This window comes from Nerophis lumbriciformis, linkage group LG12 (assembly GCF_033978685.3).
Source record: "Nerophis lumbriciformis linkage group LG12, RoL_Nlum_v2.1, whole genome shotgun sequence".
NCBI classification, from domain to species: Eukaryota; Metazoa; Chordata; class Actinopteri; order Syngnathiformes; family Syngnathidae; genus Nerophis; species Nerophis lumbriciformis.
This window is the reverse complement of record NC_084559.2, coordinates 30015538-30035775: the sequence shown is the minus strand read 5'-3', so window position 1 is coordinate 30035775 and position 20238 is coordinate 30015538. Positions and strand designations below refer to the sequence as shown.

Genomic DNA, 20238 nt, shown 5'->3' with positions numbered 1-20238 from the left:
TGAACTCCTCCACTTGGGGCAAGATCTCTTCCCCAACCCGGAACTCAACCCTTTTCCGGGCGAGAACCATGGACTCGGACTTGGATGTGCTGATTCTCATCCCAGTCGCTTCACACTCGGCTGCGAACCGATCCAGTGAGAGCTGAAGATCCCGGCCAAATGAAGCCATCAGGACCACATCATCTGCAAAAAGCAGAGACCTAATCCTGCAGCCACCAAACCAGATCCCCTCAACGCCTTGACTGCACCTAGACATTCTGTCCATAAAAGTTGTGAACAGAATCGGTGACAAAGGGCAGCCTTGGCGGAGTCCAACCCTCACTGAAAACGGGTATGACTTACTGCCGGCAATGCAGAACAACAGAGAGCGGACCGCGACAATCAGACAGTTCAATACCCCATACTCTCTGAGCACTCCCCATAGGACTTCCCGAGGGACACGGTCAAATGCCTTCTCCAAGTCCACAAAGCACATGTAGACTGGTTAGGCAAACTCCCATGCACCCTCAAGGACCCTGCCGAGGGTATAGAGCTGGTCCACAGTTCCACGACCAGGACGAAAACCACACTGCTCCTCCTCAATTTGAGGTTCGACTATCTGGCGTAGCCTCCTTTCCAGTACATCTGAATAGACCTTACCGGGGAGGCTGTGGGTTGTGATCCCACAATAGTTGGAACACACCCTTCGGTTCCCCTTCTTAAAGAAAGGAACCACCACCCCAGTTTGCCAATCCAGAGGTACCGCCCCTGATGTCCACGAAATATTGCAGAGTCTTGTCAACCAAGACAGCCCCACAGCATCCAGAGCCTTGAGGAACACCGAGCGAATCTCACAGAGGAGCTTTTAAACTACCGCGGCAACCTCATCCCCAGAAATAGGAAAGCCCACCACAGATTCCCCAGGCACTGCTTCCTCATAGGAAGACATGTAGGTGGGATTGAGGAGGTCATTGAAGTATTCCCTCTACCGATCGACAACATCCGCAGTCGAGGTCAGCAGCACACCATCCTCACCATACACGGTGTTGACAGTCCACTGCTTCCCCCTCCTGAGATGGAGGATGGTGGTTCAGAATCGCTTCGAAGGCGTCCGGAAGTCATTTTCCATGGCGTCCCCGAACTTCTCCCATGTCCAAGAGTTTTTGCCTTCGCGACCGCCGGATCCGCGCATTGCTTGGCCTGTCGGTACCTGTCCGCTGCCTCCAGAGTCCCATGAGCCAAAAGGACCGGATAGGACTCTTTCTTCAGCTTGAGGGCATCAGGGTTCTAGAATTACCGCCACGACAGGCACCAACCAATTTATGGCCACAGCTCCAATTGGCAATAGAGGGATGGAACATGGTCCACTCAATATCCAGCACCTCCCTCGTGACATGTTCAAAGTTCTTCCTAAGGTGGGAATTGAAACTTTCTGTGACAGGAGACTCTGCTTGACGTTCCCAGCAGATCCTCACAATGCGTTTGGGCCTGCCAGTTCTGTCCGGCATCCTTCCCCACTAACAGAGCCAACTCAAAGCTCCGCCACTCTCTTCACCCGAGTGTCCAAAACATGAGACCGCAAATCCGATGACACAACTACAAAGTCAATCATGGAACTGCAGCCTAGGATGTCCTGGTGCCAAGTGCACATATGGACACCCTTATGTTTGAACATTGTGTTTGTTATGGACAATCTGTGACAAGCACAAAAGTCCAATAACAAAATACCACTCAGGTCCAGATCCGGGCGGCCATTCTTCCCTATCACGCCTCTCCAGGTTTCACTGTTGTTTCCAATATGAACGTTGAAGTCACCCAACAGAACAAGGGAATCATCTGAGAGAGCACTCTCCAGTACTCCCTCAAGGGAATCCAAAAAGGGTGGGTACTCCTAGCTGCTGTTTGGTGCGTAAGCACAAACAACAGTCTACCGGGTTGACCTCCAACGTGCAGGCTTTGAGCCGGGGGGAAACAAGAATTGCTACCCCAGCTCGTCGCCTCTCACTGCGTGCAACGCCAGAGTGGAAGAGAGTCCAGCCCCTCTCGAGAGAACTGGTTCTAGAGCCCTTGCTGTGCGTCGAAGTGAGTCCGACTATATCTAGCCGGAACTTTTGCATCTCGAGCACCAGCTCAGGCTCCTTCCCCCCTAGCCAGGTGACGTTCCACGTCCCAAGAGCTAGCTTATGTAGCCAACGATCGGACCGCCAAGTGCCCTGCTTTCGGCTTCCGTCCATCTCACATTTCACCCGACCTCTATGACCCCTCCTATGAGTGGTGAGCCCATTGGAGGGGGGACCCACGTTGCCTCCGTAAGCTGTACCCGGCCGGGCCCTGGCTCCAGAGGGGGGGCCCGGTGACCCGCGTTCGGGCGAGGGAAATCTGAGTCCTTGTTTTCTGTTTTTCATAAAGGTCTTTGAGCTGGTCTGTGTCTGATCCCTCACCTAGGACCTGTTTGTCTTGGGAGACCCTACCAAGGGGCATAGAATATGCTCTTAGGATCATTGGGACACACAAAATCCTCTACCACGGAGAACAATAATAATAATAATAATAATAATAATAATAATAATAATAATAATAATAACATTATAATATTATATATTAAATATTAATATAATATATACAGGTAAAAGCCAGTAAATTAGAATATTTTGAAAAACTTGATTTATTTCAGTAATTGCATTCAAAAGGTGTAACTTGTACATTATATTTATTCATTGCACACAGACTGATGCATTCAAATGTTTATTTCATTTAATTTTGATGATTTGAAGTGGCAACAAATGAAAATCCAAAATTCCGTGTGTCACAAAATTTGAATATTGTGTAAGGCTAATACAAAAAAGGGATTTTTAGAAATGTTGGCCAACTGAAAAGTATGAAAATGAAAAATATGAGCATGTACAATACTCAATACTTGGTTGGAGCTCCTTTTGCCTCAATTACTGCGTTAATGCGGCGTGGCATGGAGTCGATGAGTTTCTGGCACTGCTCAGGTGTTATGAGAGCCCAGGTTGCTCTGATAGTGGCCTTCAACTCTTCTGCGTTTTTGGGTCTGGCATTCTGCATCTTCCTTTTCACAATACCCTACAGATTTTCTATGGGGCTAAGGTCAGGGGAGTTGGCAGGCCAATTTAGAACAGAAATACCATGGTCCGTAAACCAGGCACGGGTAGATTTTGCGCTGTGTGCAGGCGCCAAGTCCTGTTGGAACTTGAAATCTCCATCTCCATAGAGCAGGTCAGCAGCAGGAAGCATGAAGTGCTCTAAAACTTGCTGGTAGACGGCTGCGTTGACCCTGGATCTCAGGAAACAGAGTGGACCGACACCAGCAGATGACATGGCACACCAAACCATCACTGATGGTGGAAACTTTACACTAGACTTCAGGCAACGTGGATCCTGTGCCTCTCCTGTCTTCCTCCTGACTCTGGGACCTTGATTTCCAAAGGAAATGCAAAATTTGCATGGTTGGGTGATGGTTTGGGGTGCCATGTCATCTGCTGGTGTCGGTCCACTCTGTTTCCTGAGATCCAGGGTCAACGCAGCCGTCTACCAGCAAGTTTTAGAGCACTTCATGCTTCCTGCTGCTGACCTGCTCTATGGAGATGGAGATTTCAAGTTCCAACAGGACTTGGCGCCTGCACACAGCGCAAAATCTACCCGTGCCTGGTTTACGGACCATGGTATTTCTGTTCTAAATTGGCCCGCCAACTCCCCTGACCTTAGCCCCATAGAAAATCTGTGGGGTATTGTGAAAAGGAAGATGCAGAATGCCAGACCCAAAAACGCAGAAGAGTTGAAGGCCACTATCAGAGCAACCTGGGCTCTCATAACACCTGAGCAGTGCCAGAAACTCATCGACTCCATGCCACGCCGCATTAACGCAGTAATTGAGGCAAAAGGAGCTCCAACCAAGTATTGAGTATTGTACATGCTCATATTTTTCATTTTCATACTTTTCAGTTGGCCAACATTTCTAAAAATCCCTTTTTTGTATTAGCCTTAAGTAATATTCTAATTTTGTGACACACGGAATTTTGGATTTTCATTTGTTGCCACTTCAAATCATCAAAATTAAATGAAATAAACATTTGAATGCATCAGTCTGTGTGCAATGGATAAATATAATGTACAAGTTACACCTTTTGAATGCAATTACTGAAATAAATCAAGTTTTTCAAAATATTCTAATTTACTGGCTTTTACCTGTATATTATTATTATCATCAATTTTTTGTAAGGATTTAAGAATCAATACAAATAAGAATTGTGATTCATTCCAAAATCACACACCTCTATTAATCATACTTTTGAATTTGGATGATTAATCACAGGTTGATATATTTTGACACAAATGCATTTTTATTGTCAGAATGTCAAAGTTTTATCTAAATCCAGTCAGGGTGTATTTTGAAGTAAACTTTTGCCCGTCTTCTCACTCGTCTTTGCAGTTGCGTATGCATTGTCCTGATCACTGACCCTATAACAACCCGTACCACCTTTCACGTAACCATTCGCGGTTAATTTAAAAGAGCATGTACAGTCAAAATAAATTGTGTGATTAATCTGCGTGTATACATAATTGATTTCTTAGTGATCAAACACATGAGTTAACTTGTTATTTTTGACAGCCCTACTAAAAACTAAAAGTATATTTTGTGTTTTTTGGGGCTGTCAAATGATTAGAATTTGCAGATCAATCACAAGGTTGAGGTGGATTAAATTTGGTTATTCACAATTTTGAATTCATTCATTTTTAATCTACATTAGAGACTCTAAAAAGCATGATAGTGAAATAAAAGTTTTTCGAGTCATTCTGCGCTGCTGTCAATGTATTCAGAATAATCACGAGGATCCGTTAAGTTTGACAGCTCTAGTTTTGTTTTTGTTTTTTGCATTCAATACCGGATAGATGATTCTTTAAGTGACAAGGATTCTTCGGAATGGTGCAACATGTCATGAACATTGCTTGTTTGCCACTTTCCTGGCATAAAAGTTTACTTTAATGCCAACTTTGGCGAAGGTATGCATCATTTTAGGCAAGTACTTGTTCAAGCTGCCTGTAAATTCAGTGCTCACCGAGTGTAAATGCAACGTTTCGGTGACAAAGGGTTCAGACAACTCTGAATGCAACATGATCTGGAGCAGTTTAGGATTAGTACTTGTGTAATAACACCACAAAAACAAACAAATATATACAATACATCCTACTCAACAACAATGAGGATGGTATATAAATAAAATGTTATAGACTATTCCGTTTATCAAACAGTTTTGCTTGGATTCACTAATCAAAGAAAAATTGTTAACGTTATTGTACGCTTGCTAGCTGGCCCTGTAAGCCAATCTCAAATCTGGTTGGTTAGAGAAAAAATGTACATTTCTCAAACAGTTTAAGTGACATGAGGCCTGCACTAATAATTGACTTGGCAACACACAGAAGGTGAAATCTGATTGGACAAAAAAATCTTAAATCCATATACTGGAAACAGTACAGCGAAGATTATCACCAATCATTTATTACTTTATGTACATACACGGATTAATTATAAATTGTGCAATAATTCAATATTTTCAGACCAGTATATATATTTAGTCTGATTTTTGAGATGTATTTGAATAGTTTTTTTCAGCACTTTTTACACACAAAGTGAACTTTATATAAATATATACAAGTTATGCTATGACTAAAAAAAGAAAGGGTAGGATTACTGTAAATATAAGCTTTTCGGTCATGTTGAATCGTGCAAATATAGACATGTGAAGTTCCTTCATGTATCTTGTTAAACATGAATAAATCATAGCCATAACCAAGAGACACACGATGAAATGAAGATAATAAACTGGAATAATTAATGTCATTTCATGGAACAAATACAAGAATTTAAGTAAATGTAGGTCAGTGCTTTTGATAGTGTTTAGGGCCGCCATTAACCCATACACAGTTTAGTTTAGTTTCCATAGGCTATAAACTGTGTGTGTGTGTGTGTTCTTGTATTGCTACCCTTCTTGCGATATCAAGGAAAAGTACCTCCCATATGAGGACAAGTTAGGACCGAAATCATGGTCCTAATACGGAAAACCATTGCATCTGATAGAGAGCCAAATACTAGAGTCCGTGAACATTGCTCCAAAGTCAGGATTTTTTTGTTGATTTAATGTGCAAAGGCAGCAATATATGATAAAACACGACGGCAGCTAAAGAAGGACTTCCCTATTCATCCCCGAAAAAACCCGCCAGGTGAACAGCTGACTTTTGTCATAATTTTGCCAAGTATAATTCCGATTATTATTATAGTATTGCCAAAATGTTAGTTTTCTTATAAAATTGTGATTTTTGTCGACTCTTTTCATAAAATTGCCAACATTTTAAGCTTTTCTTGTAAAATTGTGATTGTTATTGAGTAAAATTCCAGCTTTTATCATAATATTGCACAAATGTTCAGCTTTTCTTGTAAAATTTTGACTTGCGTTGAGTAAAATTACGACTTTTATCATAATACTAGAGGTAGGCATTTTTCGGAGATCTCAAGAAGGTAACAAATACAAGAAAGTGTGTGCGTGTGTGTGCGTGTGTGCGTGTGTGCGTGTGTGCGTGTGTGTGTTAGATTGTAAATAGCACCCACCTGCACATGACCTCATGTGTGAGCAGAACTCTACACATTTCTGGATTCTTGTTTTGTCCTTCATACGCTATGGGCTGCAAGAAGGGGGAATAGGCAACAAAAAATGTCAGTTTCATGTAAAAAAAAACAACATTCAAGCATGCTGTTTCCTTGAAAGTTGTTGAATTCCAGGAAGAAATTATAGTCACTTACCTGTTTTGTGACTGAGTCGATGAGTCGTGCATAAAGATCCTGCTCTGTGCGAACCCCTGCAGAGAATACCAACAAAAGACGATGATACTTGGTGAAAAATTATATGACAACCATTTATGACAGGGGTGTCAAACTCATTTTAGATCGGGGGCCACATGAAGAAAAATCTACTCCCAAGTGGGCCGGACTGGTAAAATCACGGCACGATAACTTAAAAATAAAGACAACTTCAGATTGTTGTTTTTTTGTTTAAAAATAGAACAAGCGCATTCTGAAAATGTACAAATCATAATGTTGTTGGGTTTGTTTTTTTTACACTTACATTTTGCGGTTAATAGTATTCTATCTTTATTTGCCGTTATTTATACTTTCTGAATAAATTACTGTATCTGATAATGTTCGTCAGTCAATTCATTAGTGTTAATTTTCAATCTATCAAGATGAAAAAATAATATCAAAATCAAATTACAGGATGTTATTTATGTAGTTTGCTCATTTTCCTCGACTGGTGCATTAACATCATGTGTTTTTTTGTTTTTTTTACATATGTAGCATAATCTACAAAGATACAAAGAATTGCTATTGCGACATCTAGTGGACACATGTAGAACAGCAGTTTCTTTCATTCAAAAATGTTGGCTCATTTTTATACTGAGCAAACCGCGGGCCGTATGTTTGACACCCCTGGTTTAAGACAACATGTAATCGCCACAACAATAATTTAGAGAATTAGCACACACACACACACACACAAAACACAACTCATTTTAAACATGTCCTTTTCGAGATGAATTATTTCCCAAAATAATGAAAAACAAACAACGTTTTCATCGGAAATGTAATTAAGTGGAAAGTCAGAGGGGGAATCCAGTTCACTATGCGCAAACATGTTGATTTTGCTCAGATAATAATAATAAATTAAGGCTTATTCGGTTAACCCGAGCAGTGATATACAACTTCTACCCTTCAAGTCTTTCCAGCCAGTTGATAAAAACTGCAACGCACTGGGGATAGTCAGAAAATAAAAGATTTATGATATAAATCTTTACCCCCCTCCCAACCCCATCTCCTCATATTCTAGTTAAAAAAACACAACATTGAACTCCATCCAGGCAACATGGAGAAATACGATTGGCATGCACCTCATATTTTATTTTTGATAGTTTCTTTGGGGATTGAGAGTTATTTGATGTTTGATGATTATTGGTCGTGTTCTGTTTGAGGACAGAATTTACAACAGCTCTCTTACAATTTATCAACTATACGCTCATGACTTGAGTTGGGGACTACAGAGCAGGGATGTTCAACTAAATTGTTTTGTGAGCCACATTTCTAGAAAGCTAAGGACCCGAAGGCCGGATTTCTACCTTCACTATACCGGTAAGTCTTATTTTGTATATTCTGGAGAACCAGCGTCCTCCACAGTAGAAACTGGATTTTAATCTATTTGTTTGGTCAGAGTTAAAGAAGCGCTCTGCTGTTTTTAGGGGCCTTTTGCAACAAAAAAAAAAAAAATAGTTAACAATTATTCTAACGACAACATTTCAAGAATATGCTACAAAAATGTGAGTCTCTCACAAGTTTAATTTCAACTGGGGGCCACCAGAGGAACACCGCAAATGATGAAAAAGAGAGGACCTAAACTGGAACCTTGAGGAACACCACAAGTATAACTAAAGATGTTAAACAAATGACTACTGACTGCAACACCTTAGTTACATAAATCCATCCATCTATCCATTTTCTACCGCTTGTCCCGTTCGGGGTCGCAGGGGTGCTGGAGCCTATCCCAGCTGCACACGGGTGCACCCTGGACAAGTCGCCGCCTCATCGCAGGGCCAACACAGATAGACGGACAACATTCACACTGTGACAATCATTGGTACTTTAACTTTAAAGGGGAACATTATCACAATTTCAGAAGGGTTAAAACCATTAAAAATCAGTTCCCAGTGGCTTATTTTATTTTTCGAAGTTTTTTTCAAAATTTTACCCATCACGCAATATCCCTAAAAAAAGCTTCAAAGTGCCTGATTTTAACCATTGTTATATACACCCGTCCATTTTCCTGTGACGTCACACAGTGATGCCAATACAAACAAACATGGCGCATAGAACAGCAAGCTATAGCGACATTAGCTCGGATTTCAGCGGCTTAAGCGATTCAACAGATCACGCATGTATTGAAACGGATGGTTGTAATGTGGAGGCAGGTTGCGAAAACGAAATTGAAGAAGAAACTGAAGCTATTGAGCCATATCGGTTTGAACCGTATGCAAGCGAAACCGACGAAAACGACACGACAGCCAGCGACACGGGAGGAAGCGAGGACGAATTTGGCGATCGCCTTCTAACCAACGATTGGTATGTGTTTGTTTGGCATTAAAGGAAACTAACAACTATGAACTAGGTTTACAGCATATGAAATACATTTGGCAACAACATGCACTTTGAGAGTGCAGAAAGCCCAGTTTTCATCAATTAATATATTCTGTAGACATACCCTCATCCGCTCTCTTTTCCTGAAAGCTGTTCTCTGTCGCAGGATATCCACACATTCTTGCCATCTCTGTCGTAGCATAGCTTTCGTCGGTAAAGTGTGCGGAACAAACGTCCAATTTCTTGCCACTTTCGCATCTTTGGGCCACTGGTGCAACTTGAATCTGTCCCTGTTCGTGTTGTTACACCCTTCGACAACACACCGACGAGGCATGATGTCTCCAAGGTACGGAAAACAGTCGAAAAAAACGGAAAATAACAGAGCTGATTTGACTCGGTGTTTGTAATGAGTTTGAGAAAATGGCGGATTGCTTCCCGATGTGACGTCACGTTGTGACGTCATCGCTCCGAGAGCGAATAATAGAAAGGCGTTTAATTCGCCAAAATTCACCCATTTAGAGTTCGGAAATCGGTTAAAAAAATATATGGTCTTTTTTCTGCAACATCAAGGTATATATTGACGCTTACATAGGTTTGGTGATAATGTTCCCCTTTAACATCCACACACTAGGGCCAATTTAGTGTTGCCAATCAACCTATCCCCAGGTGCATGTTTTTGGAGGTGGGAGGAAGCCGGAGTACCCGGAGGGAACCCACGCAGTCACGGGGAGAACATGCAAAGTCAACACAGAAAAATTCCGAACCCAGAATTGAAGCCATGACCTTCGTATTGTGAGGCACATGCACTAACCCTACCACCACCGTGCTGCACATTGTAACTGCCAAAAATGAGAAGTCTTAAAGGGGTGCCTTGAGGAACACCTCAGGTATGTTTGAACCCCAATGTTCTATATTTGCTTACAAGGTCAAATGTAAATACAAGGAACTGCCTAATGTGTTTACAGTGGTCCAAGTTCTTCTATAAAAGAGGAGAACGCAAGTGTTTTTAGGAATTATTTGCAAAAATGTTTGTATCCCAAGTTTTGAACCGAACTTGGGGGCCGGATTTGGCATCTGGCACTCAAATTGAATAGCCCTGCAAATAAGCTACAGTATTCACACTAAAAGCTACAACAACAATAACCAGTTTGGCCGCTTCACTTAATCGCAAACACACTCTCAACTCTTGACTTGCGTAAAAAAACTCAACAGTAAATCACACCAGAGATTAAAACAAAGTGAAATGTATTGGTTTTATATCAGGAGGTTGGAGACTAGTGCTTTTTTAAAAAGTGTTCCCTCTCATCAAAGTCTCCATTGAAAGGCCTTTGATATTGCATAGGGAAAGGGATAAAGAGGAAGTGTTGTTGGTGTGCTTCTATGGAAGCAATGCATGTGTGTGTGTGTGTGTGTGTGTGTGTGTGTGTGTGTGTGTGTGTGTGTGTGTGTGTGTGTGTGTGTGTGTGTGGAGTGTATAAGAGGGTTGCTGGAGAACATGTCTTTTATCTTCTCTCCCATGGGTGCCACTGCGATGGCAGAGTAGAGGCCGCCGTTGCTCATGGGAACTACATCTCTCTGTGTATCCCTGATGTGATGTGGGAATTACAATCGAGGGGTGTCGGATTGATTTTTGATCTCAGGGTTGTGGGGTGTCAACATGTGCTTCCTTAGAGATGACCGTGTGATTAGTCGAAGCAGAAGAAGGTTATTGTACCTTTGGGGTTGCGGTTGTTTGTTGCTGGGGTGGTACCCATAAATGGACGGTTTCTGTGCCCTTACTTAAAAAATGACTGAACATAGCTGCGACCTGCATTTAGCTAGTTCAGCAGTTTTTTTTACGGAGTAAAACAATGGACCGGTTTGAGCAATGAGTCAAACAAGCTATGAGCTGCAGTATAAGCATATGGTGTTCACAGGATACATGGAAGAAGAACATTGCTGAGAACCACAGTCCCCACATATCATGTATCCGGAATTCTACGAAAACCAAAGTGCCTGATATCATTTACTGTCAATCAAATGTACTTTTTACTAATATTTGTTTACTATATAGTGTCGGCAGCACGGTGAAACAGGGGTTAGTTTGTGTGCCTCACAATACAAAGGTATTGGGTTCGATCCCCGGGCTCTGGGTCTTTCTGTGTGGAGTTTCTCAAGGTTTCTCATTGTATCCCATTAGGTGGAGTATTTTCTTGCCCTGGTGTGGGATGTTGTTGTGGCTTGTGCAGCCCTTTGAGACACTTGTGATTTAGGGCTATATAAATCAACTTTGATTGATTGACTTTGAGTTTGCATGTTCTCCCCGTGACTGCGTGGGTTCCCTCCGGGTACTCCGGCTTCCTCCCACCTCCAAAGACATGCACCTGGGGATAGGTTGATTGGCGGCACTAAATTGGCCCTAGTGTGTGAATGTGAGTGTGAATGTTGTCTGTCTATCTGTGTTGGGATAGGCTCCAGCATCCCCCGCGACCCCAAGAGGGACAAGCGGTAGAAAATGGATGGATGGATATACAGTGTCAATGTTTACTAATTATCTTGATTTTTGATTTGGTTTTCATGAAGGATCCCCATTAGCTGGTTGCCTCAACAACCCACTAGTCTTCCTGGGGTCCACAATTCAATACAATTACAAGTAAAAGCATATAATTATAACTACACAATACAGAAAAAAAAATGATAATAGGCTCCAGCGCCCCCCGCGACCCCAAAGGGAATAAGCGGTAGAAAATGGATGGATGGATGGATGAATAATAAAAAATAAAAGCATCAATAAGAAAACAAGCAAACCATTTACAGTCACAGAAAAATAATTACCATATAAATATAACTGCATAAAATAAAACCAAACAAATCATCAACGAGCAGACTAATTTAAAAACTCAGATAAAATATTACTCTCTTTTTAAAAACCTGTTTACTTTCAAAGCCGGTGAGAATCTATTTAGTCTATTTCTTCAACCAACTTGATGAACCCTACTATGACACTGTTTTTTACTTCCCTATGAGAAAAATAATAGTAAGTATATATATATATATATATATATATATATATATATATATATATATATATATATATAATTAAACTCGGGAAATGTACAAGCTCTGCCACTTCTTACTCTTTTACGTACAAGCTGAATAGCGCTCGCATAAACCTGCGATGTTCTTTATTGTAGCTTTGTTAAGCTTGTTCAAAATGAAAGAAACTACAGTAAGTACCTCAACTTATGAGCTAAATTGGTTCTGTGATGGAGCTCTTCACTTAAAACACTTGTATCTCAAATCAACTCTGGCATTTGAAATGAGTTGTAATCAATTTAATTGGTGCTTGGCTCCCCAAAACAGCACAATTTTAACATGTAACATACCTTTTAAAAAGAAAAACAGACTTGTTGGTAAGGGCTTTGTATGAAAAACAATGCAATAGAATGTACTTCACACAACTATGGTAATGTAATAATACTTTTAACTTGCGTTATAGATTAATTCTGCTTCAGACTAGCAGTGATACGCTCCAACCGCTTTGCCAAGTTAGCGAGCTACACGCTCTGTGAGGGTTTTTGGTTATTTATTTCTTTAATTCAATGAATATCGCCCACTACTTTTTCTTAGCATTGTTCAAAGTTATGTCGATCTCTAGCTGTAAGATAATGCTAGTGAGTAAAACCAGATGTTTTGGTTGGATCTTATGGGGTTCACTGTTATAAAAAAAAATAGAGCAATCAAAAATAACGAATTAACTCATGTGATTAGTCACAAAAATGATTGTGTTAATTAGGTATATATGTATATTAAGGGACCTTCGATCTAAAATGGATGGAAATGTAATTTTTATTTGTCCGCACATGCTTATTCACCTTTACCAAGGATGATTGCCTAAAAGGCGGCCAGAGTTGTTATACGATCAGTAATCAGGTCATTGCATACGATGAGTGAGGGGGCTCCAACTGGTGTGCTTACTGGCAAATATTACTCCGGAATACATCTTGACTGGACTTTAGAAAAAAAACGTTTTGAGCAAATAAATGCAGCACATTCAGGTAACACGTTTAAAAAATGCTCCTGACTGACATTTTGACAATAAAATTGCGGTTGTGTCCAAATATTGGGGTTTAGATTAGATTAGATTAGTTTATTTCAAAGGGGACAATGCAATTTCATAAAACTAAAGTTAAAAGTTAAAGTGCCAATGATTGTCACACACACACTAGGTGTGGTAAAATTATCCTCTGCATTTGACCCATCACCCTCACCACCTGGGAGGTGAGGGGAGCAGTGAGCAGCAGCGCTGGCCGCGCCCGGGAATCATTTTGGTGATTTAACCCCCAATTCCAAACCTTGATGCTGAGTGCCAAACAGGGAGGTAAATGGGTCCCATTTTTATAGTCTTTGGTATGACTCGGCCGGGGTTTGAACTCACGACCTACCGATCTCAGGGCAGACACTCTAACCACAAGGCCACTGAGACAGGTACTACTACACATGTTTAAAAAAGCCAGAATTAGCCAGAAGGCTAGTTTTCATCTGTAGTCCCCTGGCCATGATGTAAAAAATGCAGTAAAATTACAATTTAAAAGAAAAAGAAAAGAAAGAGAGAGAAAAGAAAAAAAGCACACAATACATATACAATATGATAAAGAATTAAATACAACATCATAACATAACATTTATCTTAGAGTGCTGGCAGCTGTAGGCGTTGATAAGCCACATTTAATGTTTTTTGTGAAGGCCTTAGTTGTGACCAGTTTAACCTCTTCAGGTACTGAGTTCCACACATTTGCGCTCCTTACTGACCAGGCCGACTTACTGAAAGTGCTCCTGCGCAGAGGAATACAACAGTCACCTCTGACAGAGCCTGGAGTGACACGCTCACGGCTGTTTCTTTGGCTGCTGAACTCTGCCAGAGGATCTGGAGCCAATTCATGCAATACTTTATAGGTCACTTTTAAGTCTGCAAATGTGTGAAGACTGTCCCAGTTTAAAATACTGTATTTTTTTTATTTTTAGAATGGCACAGTGATGATAGTGCCTAGGTTTTTTATCCATAACCTTAATTGCTTGTTTGTACAAGATTTCCAATGGGTTTTTTTTAAAACTCTGACCAGCCTGAGACCAGCTGGTAAGGCAATAGTTGAAGTGGCTGAAAATCATCGAATGCTTTTTTAAGTAACCTGTGATTAATCATGATCAATCCAAATTCAAAAGCGTGATTACTCTGATTTTTTTTTTTAATTATCCTTTGACAGCACTAAAACATCCCAAATAACCAATGCAGAGGATGCTGGTTCTTAGGAGGTTATACAACATTATGTATCATATTGAAGTCATTGGATTTTTGAGGGATAGAAATGGACCTCCAACTTTTTTTATGAATGTGCAAACTGATCCAAGTGAAAGCATCGACTTCTTCTTACCATTGCTATAGAGGAGCTGGAGCTTGTAGTGAGTGCCGTTGTTGGTCTTTTCTCCCGTCTGCTCCTTGGAAACACAGCGCAAACACACACACACACACACACACACACACACACACACACACACACACAGCACAGAGCATGCAGTTAAGCACGTTAGGGACACTGACAAACCCCAACCATCACTACTACTACACGTTGGTACACAAAGCCAATCTCTGCAAATCCTGCTGTCGGATCTTCTCCAGGATGAGAAGTCTCGTTGTTGGAAGCTCAACACTTGAACCGCAGGTCTTCTAAGAAAGCCTATGAGAAGTCCCGAGCTCGGGTGCAGTGGTGGTATGCAACTACAGGTTAGGAGAGCTACAAGTAGTAAGCGGTCGACCTTGACGAAAAAACTTCCTTTGCGCTATCACCCTACTTCCTCCTCCTGTCTCTTAACCCCCCCTCTCGTTCTCTTCTTCTATCTCTACTGGTCTTTCTAAGTGGTCTCAAAGGAATGCTCTCTGGTCCAATAACCCAGGAGGCATCTCCGAGATGAGAGCAAGGGGAGAAGAACAAGAAGGCAACTGGGGAAAAGAAAATGAAGAAGACCAAAAGAAATTAAGATGCATGAAGACAAGTTGGGGAAGTATAGGGAAGTTCCAATTTTAGACATGACGATGTCCAATGTTGAAGGTTTCATCCGTCTAAACAAGGGGCTGTTTATTTTGTCATATGCCATCGCGGTACCTTTGCATAATTACAAAGCCAAAACAGATGCCAGGGTAACCATGCAGAAAATGAACCCACTGGCACCCACTGACAGCTTTCCACCCTGGCATTAACACCCTCACACACACTTTTGCCTGTGACATTCTCAGTAAACCTGACTTGACAAGATCTTGAGAAAACAGAAGTCCCACCTGTCCGTCAACAAGAGACTCGAGGCCACCGTCCAACTCCAGGAATTTGTCTCTCGTTGCCACATAGTTGTCTTTTAAGATGACACTTTGATGATTAGCTCTCTAACAGGAGTGGGAATCATTTGCAATTTTTTTTTTTTTTAAGTAGTGGTCCTTCATCACCCGCAGCCCCACCACACACACACACACTGCTAATGAGGCAAGCTGCTAATTAGTCATTAGATATTCTTTTTCAATCCCACATCATCAGCTCACTGAGGCTTCAGTTAGTGTAAACATGAAGCCGTCAGCTGTTCCATCTGAAGATCAAGAGGAGCAACTGGTTTCTTTGGACGGAATATTCCCCAGTATCTTGTTACTGAATGTGTCCAACTGAAAGTGACAGAGACCGAGCTCTAAACACACCTTGTCGTGTTCCACAAAGTCCACAAAGGACGTCCTCTCCACTTCCACAGGCTGCCCGTGTCGGTCGTAGAGTGCCAGGACAAAGTGGAAGAAGTTGGACTTGCGGAGATTGGAAGGCGGCTGCTTCTCAAAGTGGGCTCTGGAGAGGGCAACTCCACTGCAGGCAACAACACATGTTTAGTGCAATCCACGCTGACCCATTACAGCCTTTAGTCACATGATCCATTTTTGTTTAAAAGAAGAAAAAAAAAGAGGTTGCTTAATTATATAAATTTAAACAAACGTGATCCATATTTGTAAAAAAAAAAAAAAATAAATAAATAAAAATACACCTAGAAAGAAATAAGGCCAATTAATATTATTATTATGTGATAAATGTATGTTAAAAAGAAAATAATCACAAAAAAATTCAGGTAAATACAAATTATTTTCTTCAACAAGCATGTGATCTGTTTCTGTTAAAAACCTAAAAAAAATAGCCAATAATATTATTTTCACAAAGTATATTATCTACTCCTGTTAGAAATAAAATAAACACCAAAAAATAAGTTAAAAATATATTACTTTCAACCAGCATGTGGTCCATTTCTGTTCATTATTTATTAATATTATTTTTTTACGATAAAAAGAAAAATGTATATTATTTTCAACAAGTACCTGATCCAAGCTTGGTTAGAAAATTAAACAAATAACAAATCACCCCCCAAAAAAGGTCAATAAATATTGTTAAAAATTAAATGATATAATTTAAACATATACTTTAGACTTTTTAGACTAATTTAGACTTCCTTTTTATTGTCATTCAAATTTGAACTTTACAGTTTACTTATTCAAATAAACAGTTATTCTCAACTTTATGGCCTTATTAAAAATACCTCGATAGAAATCAGCTTTTTAAGCATTGTTTAAAAAATATCTATACATCAATTACAGAATAACATTGCATCTTCCCCAAAATGTTGGACCATCTTCCTAAAATATACAGTATACATAACAACTTGAAGAAGTCACTTAATTTCTGACAAATATTAAATCAATGCTGCCAATTGTTACCTAAATACAGTTCTTTTTAAACTAGATGAAAATAATCTATTTTTATTTTTAATCACAGCCAATTGAAACACAAATACACAATTTTTTGAATGTGTTATGCATTTAAATAAATATGTTTTAATTTACTTTCTTGGAGGACATGTGCGTTGTATTTTGAGTGCAGCTGTCCAGCGTTTCTGGTTTGAACTTTTAAAACACTTTGTGAACATCATTTCTAAGATATGAGCCTATAACATATAACATATACATACACACACACGATATATATATATATATATAAATCGAAATCTATCAAGTATTGTAGGTAGCCATAAATGTAATTTAAAGAAATAATGGTCAAAGTTTAAAAGTCAGCTGTTTTTTAACAGTGGAGGAACTTGATTGACAGTCGTGTTTTGGTAACTTTTCACTTATATTTCAATTTGTCAGTTGAACTTTATAGGCTTTATCCCTGTTACTTGTGTCAATAAAGCTTTTCTTCCCGCATATTAAAATTAATTGTCATTACTTTTAAACATGTTTGTATTCTTCGTGTTGTTTATTTGGTTTTGCGAGATTTTAAATCAGATAAAAGTCTTTTTTGTAGCAAGTTTTCATCAGCCCTTATAAAAGACAAAAATTACATTTAGACATATAAGTGATAAAACATGCAGTATAAATTACAGTTGTTTGTTTACACATATATACACACACACACATATATATATAAATATATATATATATATATTAATATACGTGTATATTAATATATTTGTATGTATTTATGTATAGTGTACAGTAAAGTACCTTTGCGCAGCGACGTTGGCATCCACCACCCCGACGTTCCGCACCCAGGAGCGGACTGGATCCATCTCCTCCCCAAGACTTCTCTCTTTTAATCCGCTCACTTCTCGCATCAAATGCTCCTGGATCCCAAACATTTAAGCCCTGTCCTGAGTTGTGAGTGCACTTTTTGAAAGTCAACAAAAAAAAGCTCTTCAGCAAACAACCACCCCTCCAAAAAAAGACGCTGCGCTCCTAACTCCAGGGCGCAACAAGACCAAAAATTTTTTTTAAAAAAAGAGCTTTTAGAGTGAAATTGCAGCTGAAGTGTGATGTTTTAGCGCGTGTCTTTAAAGGAAAATCCTCCCACACTTGCGTTTAGATGTGAGAAGTAGATAAATAGATCCTCTCACTGTTCCTAATCATGGTCCAAGTGGAGCGCCGGTAATCACCTGCTCGGTGGATGCAACTCGTCAATCCTGCAAATGTGCACAATTTTATGTGCACGTTTTTTTGTTTTTTTTTGGTTTGTGTCAAAAGAGTAGTTGGTCCGAGGGCCAGGAGGCTTGCAGACTGAACCGCTGTCTTGGAGTATGAATGAGGATGGAGCGTGGAGGAGGAGGGGCCTCGCTGCCATATGGGGGACCGATTGTTGCGATGGATGCTCATTGGTGTAAAGTGCCCCCCCCCCCCCCCCCCCTTTTTTTGGACCGGAGCCAGGTTCAGCATCCACTCGGCGTGGACAACTTTTAACGCTCAAAATCACTTTGAAGGCGCGGGCGTGAAGCTACCCCACTTTAGAGGCGCGTAAATGCAAAACTATTACATTAAAGCTCACAAAATGTTGTTTGTTACATTGATTGTAAGTATAAAGTATAGCATTTTTATTGATCTTTTTATACCCAGCCCAGTGCGCCATGCGTAAAACACGTCCAATGCGCTCTAGGCGTTAAGCGCGTAATTCATGTATTTTTCGTATAATAAAATAGCATCACCCCTAAAATACCACTTTTTCTCCCATTTTTTTGTTTTTTTGTTGCTATAAACGCAAAGTTTTGCCCAGCCCTGGTGACTTCCCCCTTTACCCACGAGACTATTGTCTCAGTGGCCGGGACAATGAGTGTAAATCTCCCCCACATTGAGGTCCCGCCTCAGCCCACCATCTGCTGCCAGCGCGGGACAAAGTCAGATGTCCCCCCCCACACACACCCACGCACCTCCCAGTTATGAAAGCCGTATCGGGGAGTCTCTCCACTCTAACCCCGACCACCTTGTCGTGTCCCCTGCACACGGCCCATCTGACGTGATTGGCAGCTGCACGTCACTCCAAAGTCTGCACACACTTATTGCATTCCTTCACGGTTTACTACTAAAAAATGGGTTGCACATCATGCAATCACTAAATTTGGTTGCATTTGGGTTGAGTTTTTCCTTGCCCTGATGTCGTTGTGACTTGTGCAGCCCTTTGAGACACTTGTGATTAAGCGCTATATACAAACCCTGTTTCAAACTCATAAACTTTATTTTTTTTTTGCAAATAATAATTAACTTAGAATTTCATGGCTGCAACACGTGCCAAAGTAGTTGGGAAAGGGCATGTTCACCACTGTGTTACATCACCTTTTCTTTTAACAACACTCAGTAAACGTTTGGGAACTGAGGAGACACATTTTTTAAGCTTCTCAGGTGGAATTCTTTCCCATTCTTGCTTGATGTACAGCTTAAGTTGTTCAACAGTCCGGGGGTCTCCGTTGTGGTATTTTAGGCTTCATAATGCGCCACACATTTTCAATGGGAGACAGGTCTGGACTACAGGCAGGCCAGTCTAGTACCCGCACTCTTTTACTATGAAGCCACGTTGATGTAACACGTGGCTTGGCATTGTTTTGCTGAAATAAGCAGGGGCGTCCATGGTAACGTTGCTTGGATGGCAACATATGTTGCTCCAAAACCTGTATGTACCTTTCAGCATTAATGGCGCCTTCACAGATGTGTAAGTTACCCATGTCTTGGGCACGAATACACCCCCATACCATCACAGATGCTGGCTTTTCAACTTTGTGCCTATAACAATCCGGATGGTTCTTTTCCTCTTTGGTCCGGAGGACACGACGTCCACAGTTTCCAAAAACTATTTGAAATGTGGACTCGTCAGACCACAGAACACTTTTCCACTTTGTATCAGTCCATCTTAGATGAGCTCAGGCCCAGCGAAGCCGACGGCGTTTCTGGGTGTTGTTGATAAACTGTTTTCGCCTTGCATAGGAGAGTTTTAACTTGCACTTACAAATGTAGCGACCAACTGTAGTTACTGACAGTGGCTTTTTGAAGTGTTCCTGAGCCCATGTGGTGATAACCTTTACACACCGATGTCGCTTGTTGAAGCAGTATAGCCTGAGGGATCGAAGGTCACGGGCTTACCTGCTTACGTGCAGTGATTTCTCCAGATTCTCTGAACCCTTTGATGATATTACGGACCGTAGATGGTGAAATCCCTAAATTCATTGCAATAGCTGGTTGATAAAGG

The 20238-nt window shown here is 40.7% G+C and overlaps 1 protein-coding gene across 5 annotated transcripts in view; it reads right to left on the bottom strand.

Annotated features, from left to right (window-relative positions):
• The window catches only part of ebf2 (EBF transcription factor 2), a 121334-nt gene extending 103047 nt beyond the window's left edge, over positions 1–18287 (bottom strand). For 3 of the 5 annotated variants that reach the window (XM_061986304.1, XM_061986306.1, XM_061986308.1), the window contains exons 1-5: positions 17736–18287; positions 15897–16053; positions 14590–14653; positions 6800–6855; positions 6608–6681 (exon numbers count right to left, since the gene is read on the bottom strand). In XM_061986304.1, coding sequence (XP_061842288.1) covers positions 6608–6681; positions 6800–6855; positions 14590–14653; positions 15897–16053; positions 17736–17869 — 485 coding nt within the window. In that variant the 5' untranslated portion in view covers positions 17870–18287. The remainder of the gene's footprint in view (positions 1–6607; positions 6682–6799; positions 6856–14589; positions 14654–15896; positions 16054–17735) is intronic. The other 2 variants (XM_061986305.1, XM_061986307.1) reach the window with 1 other exon arrangement.
• Positions 18288–20238: the final 1951 nt, after the last annotated feature.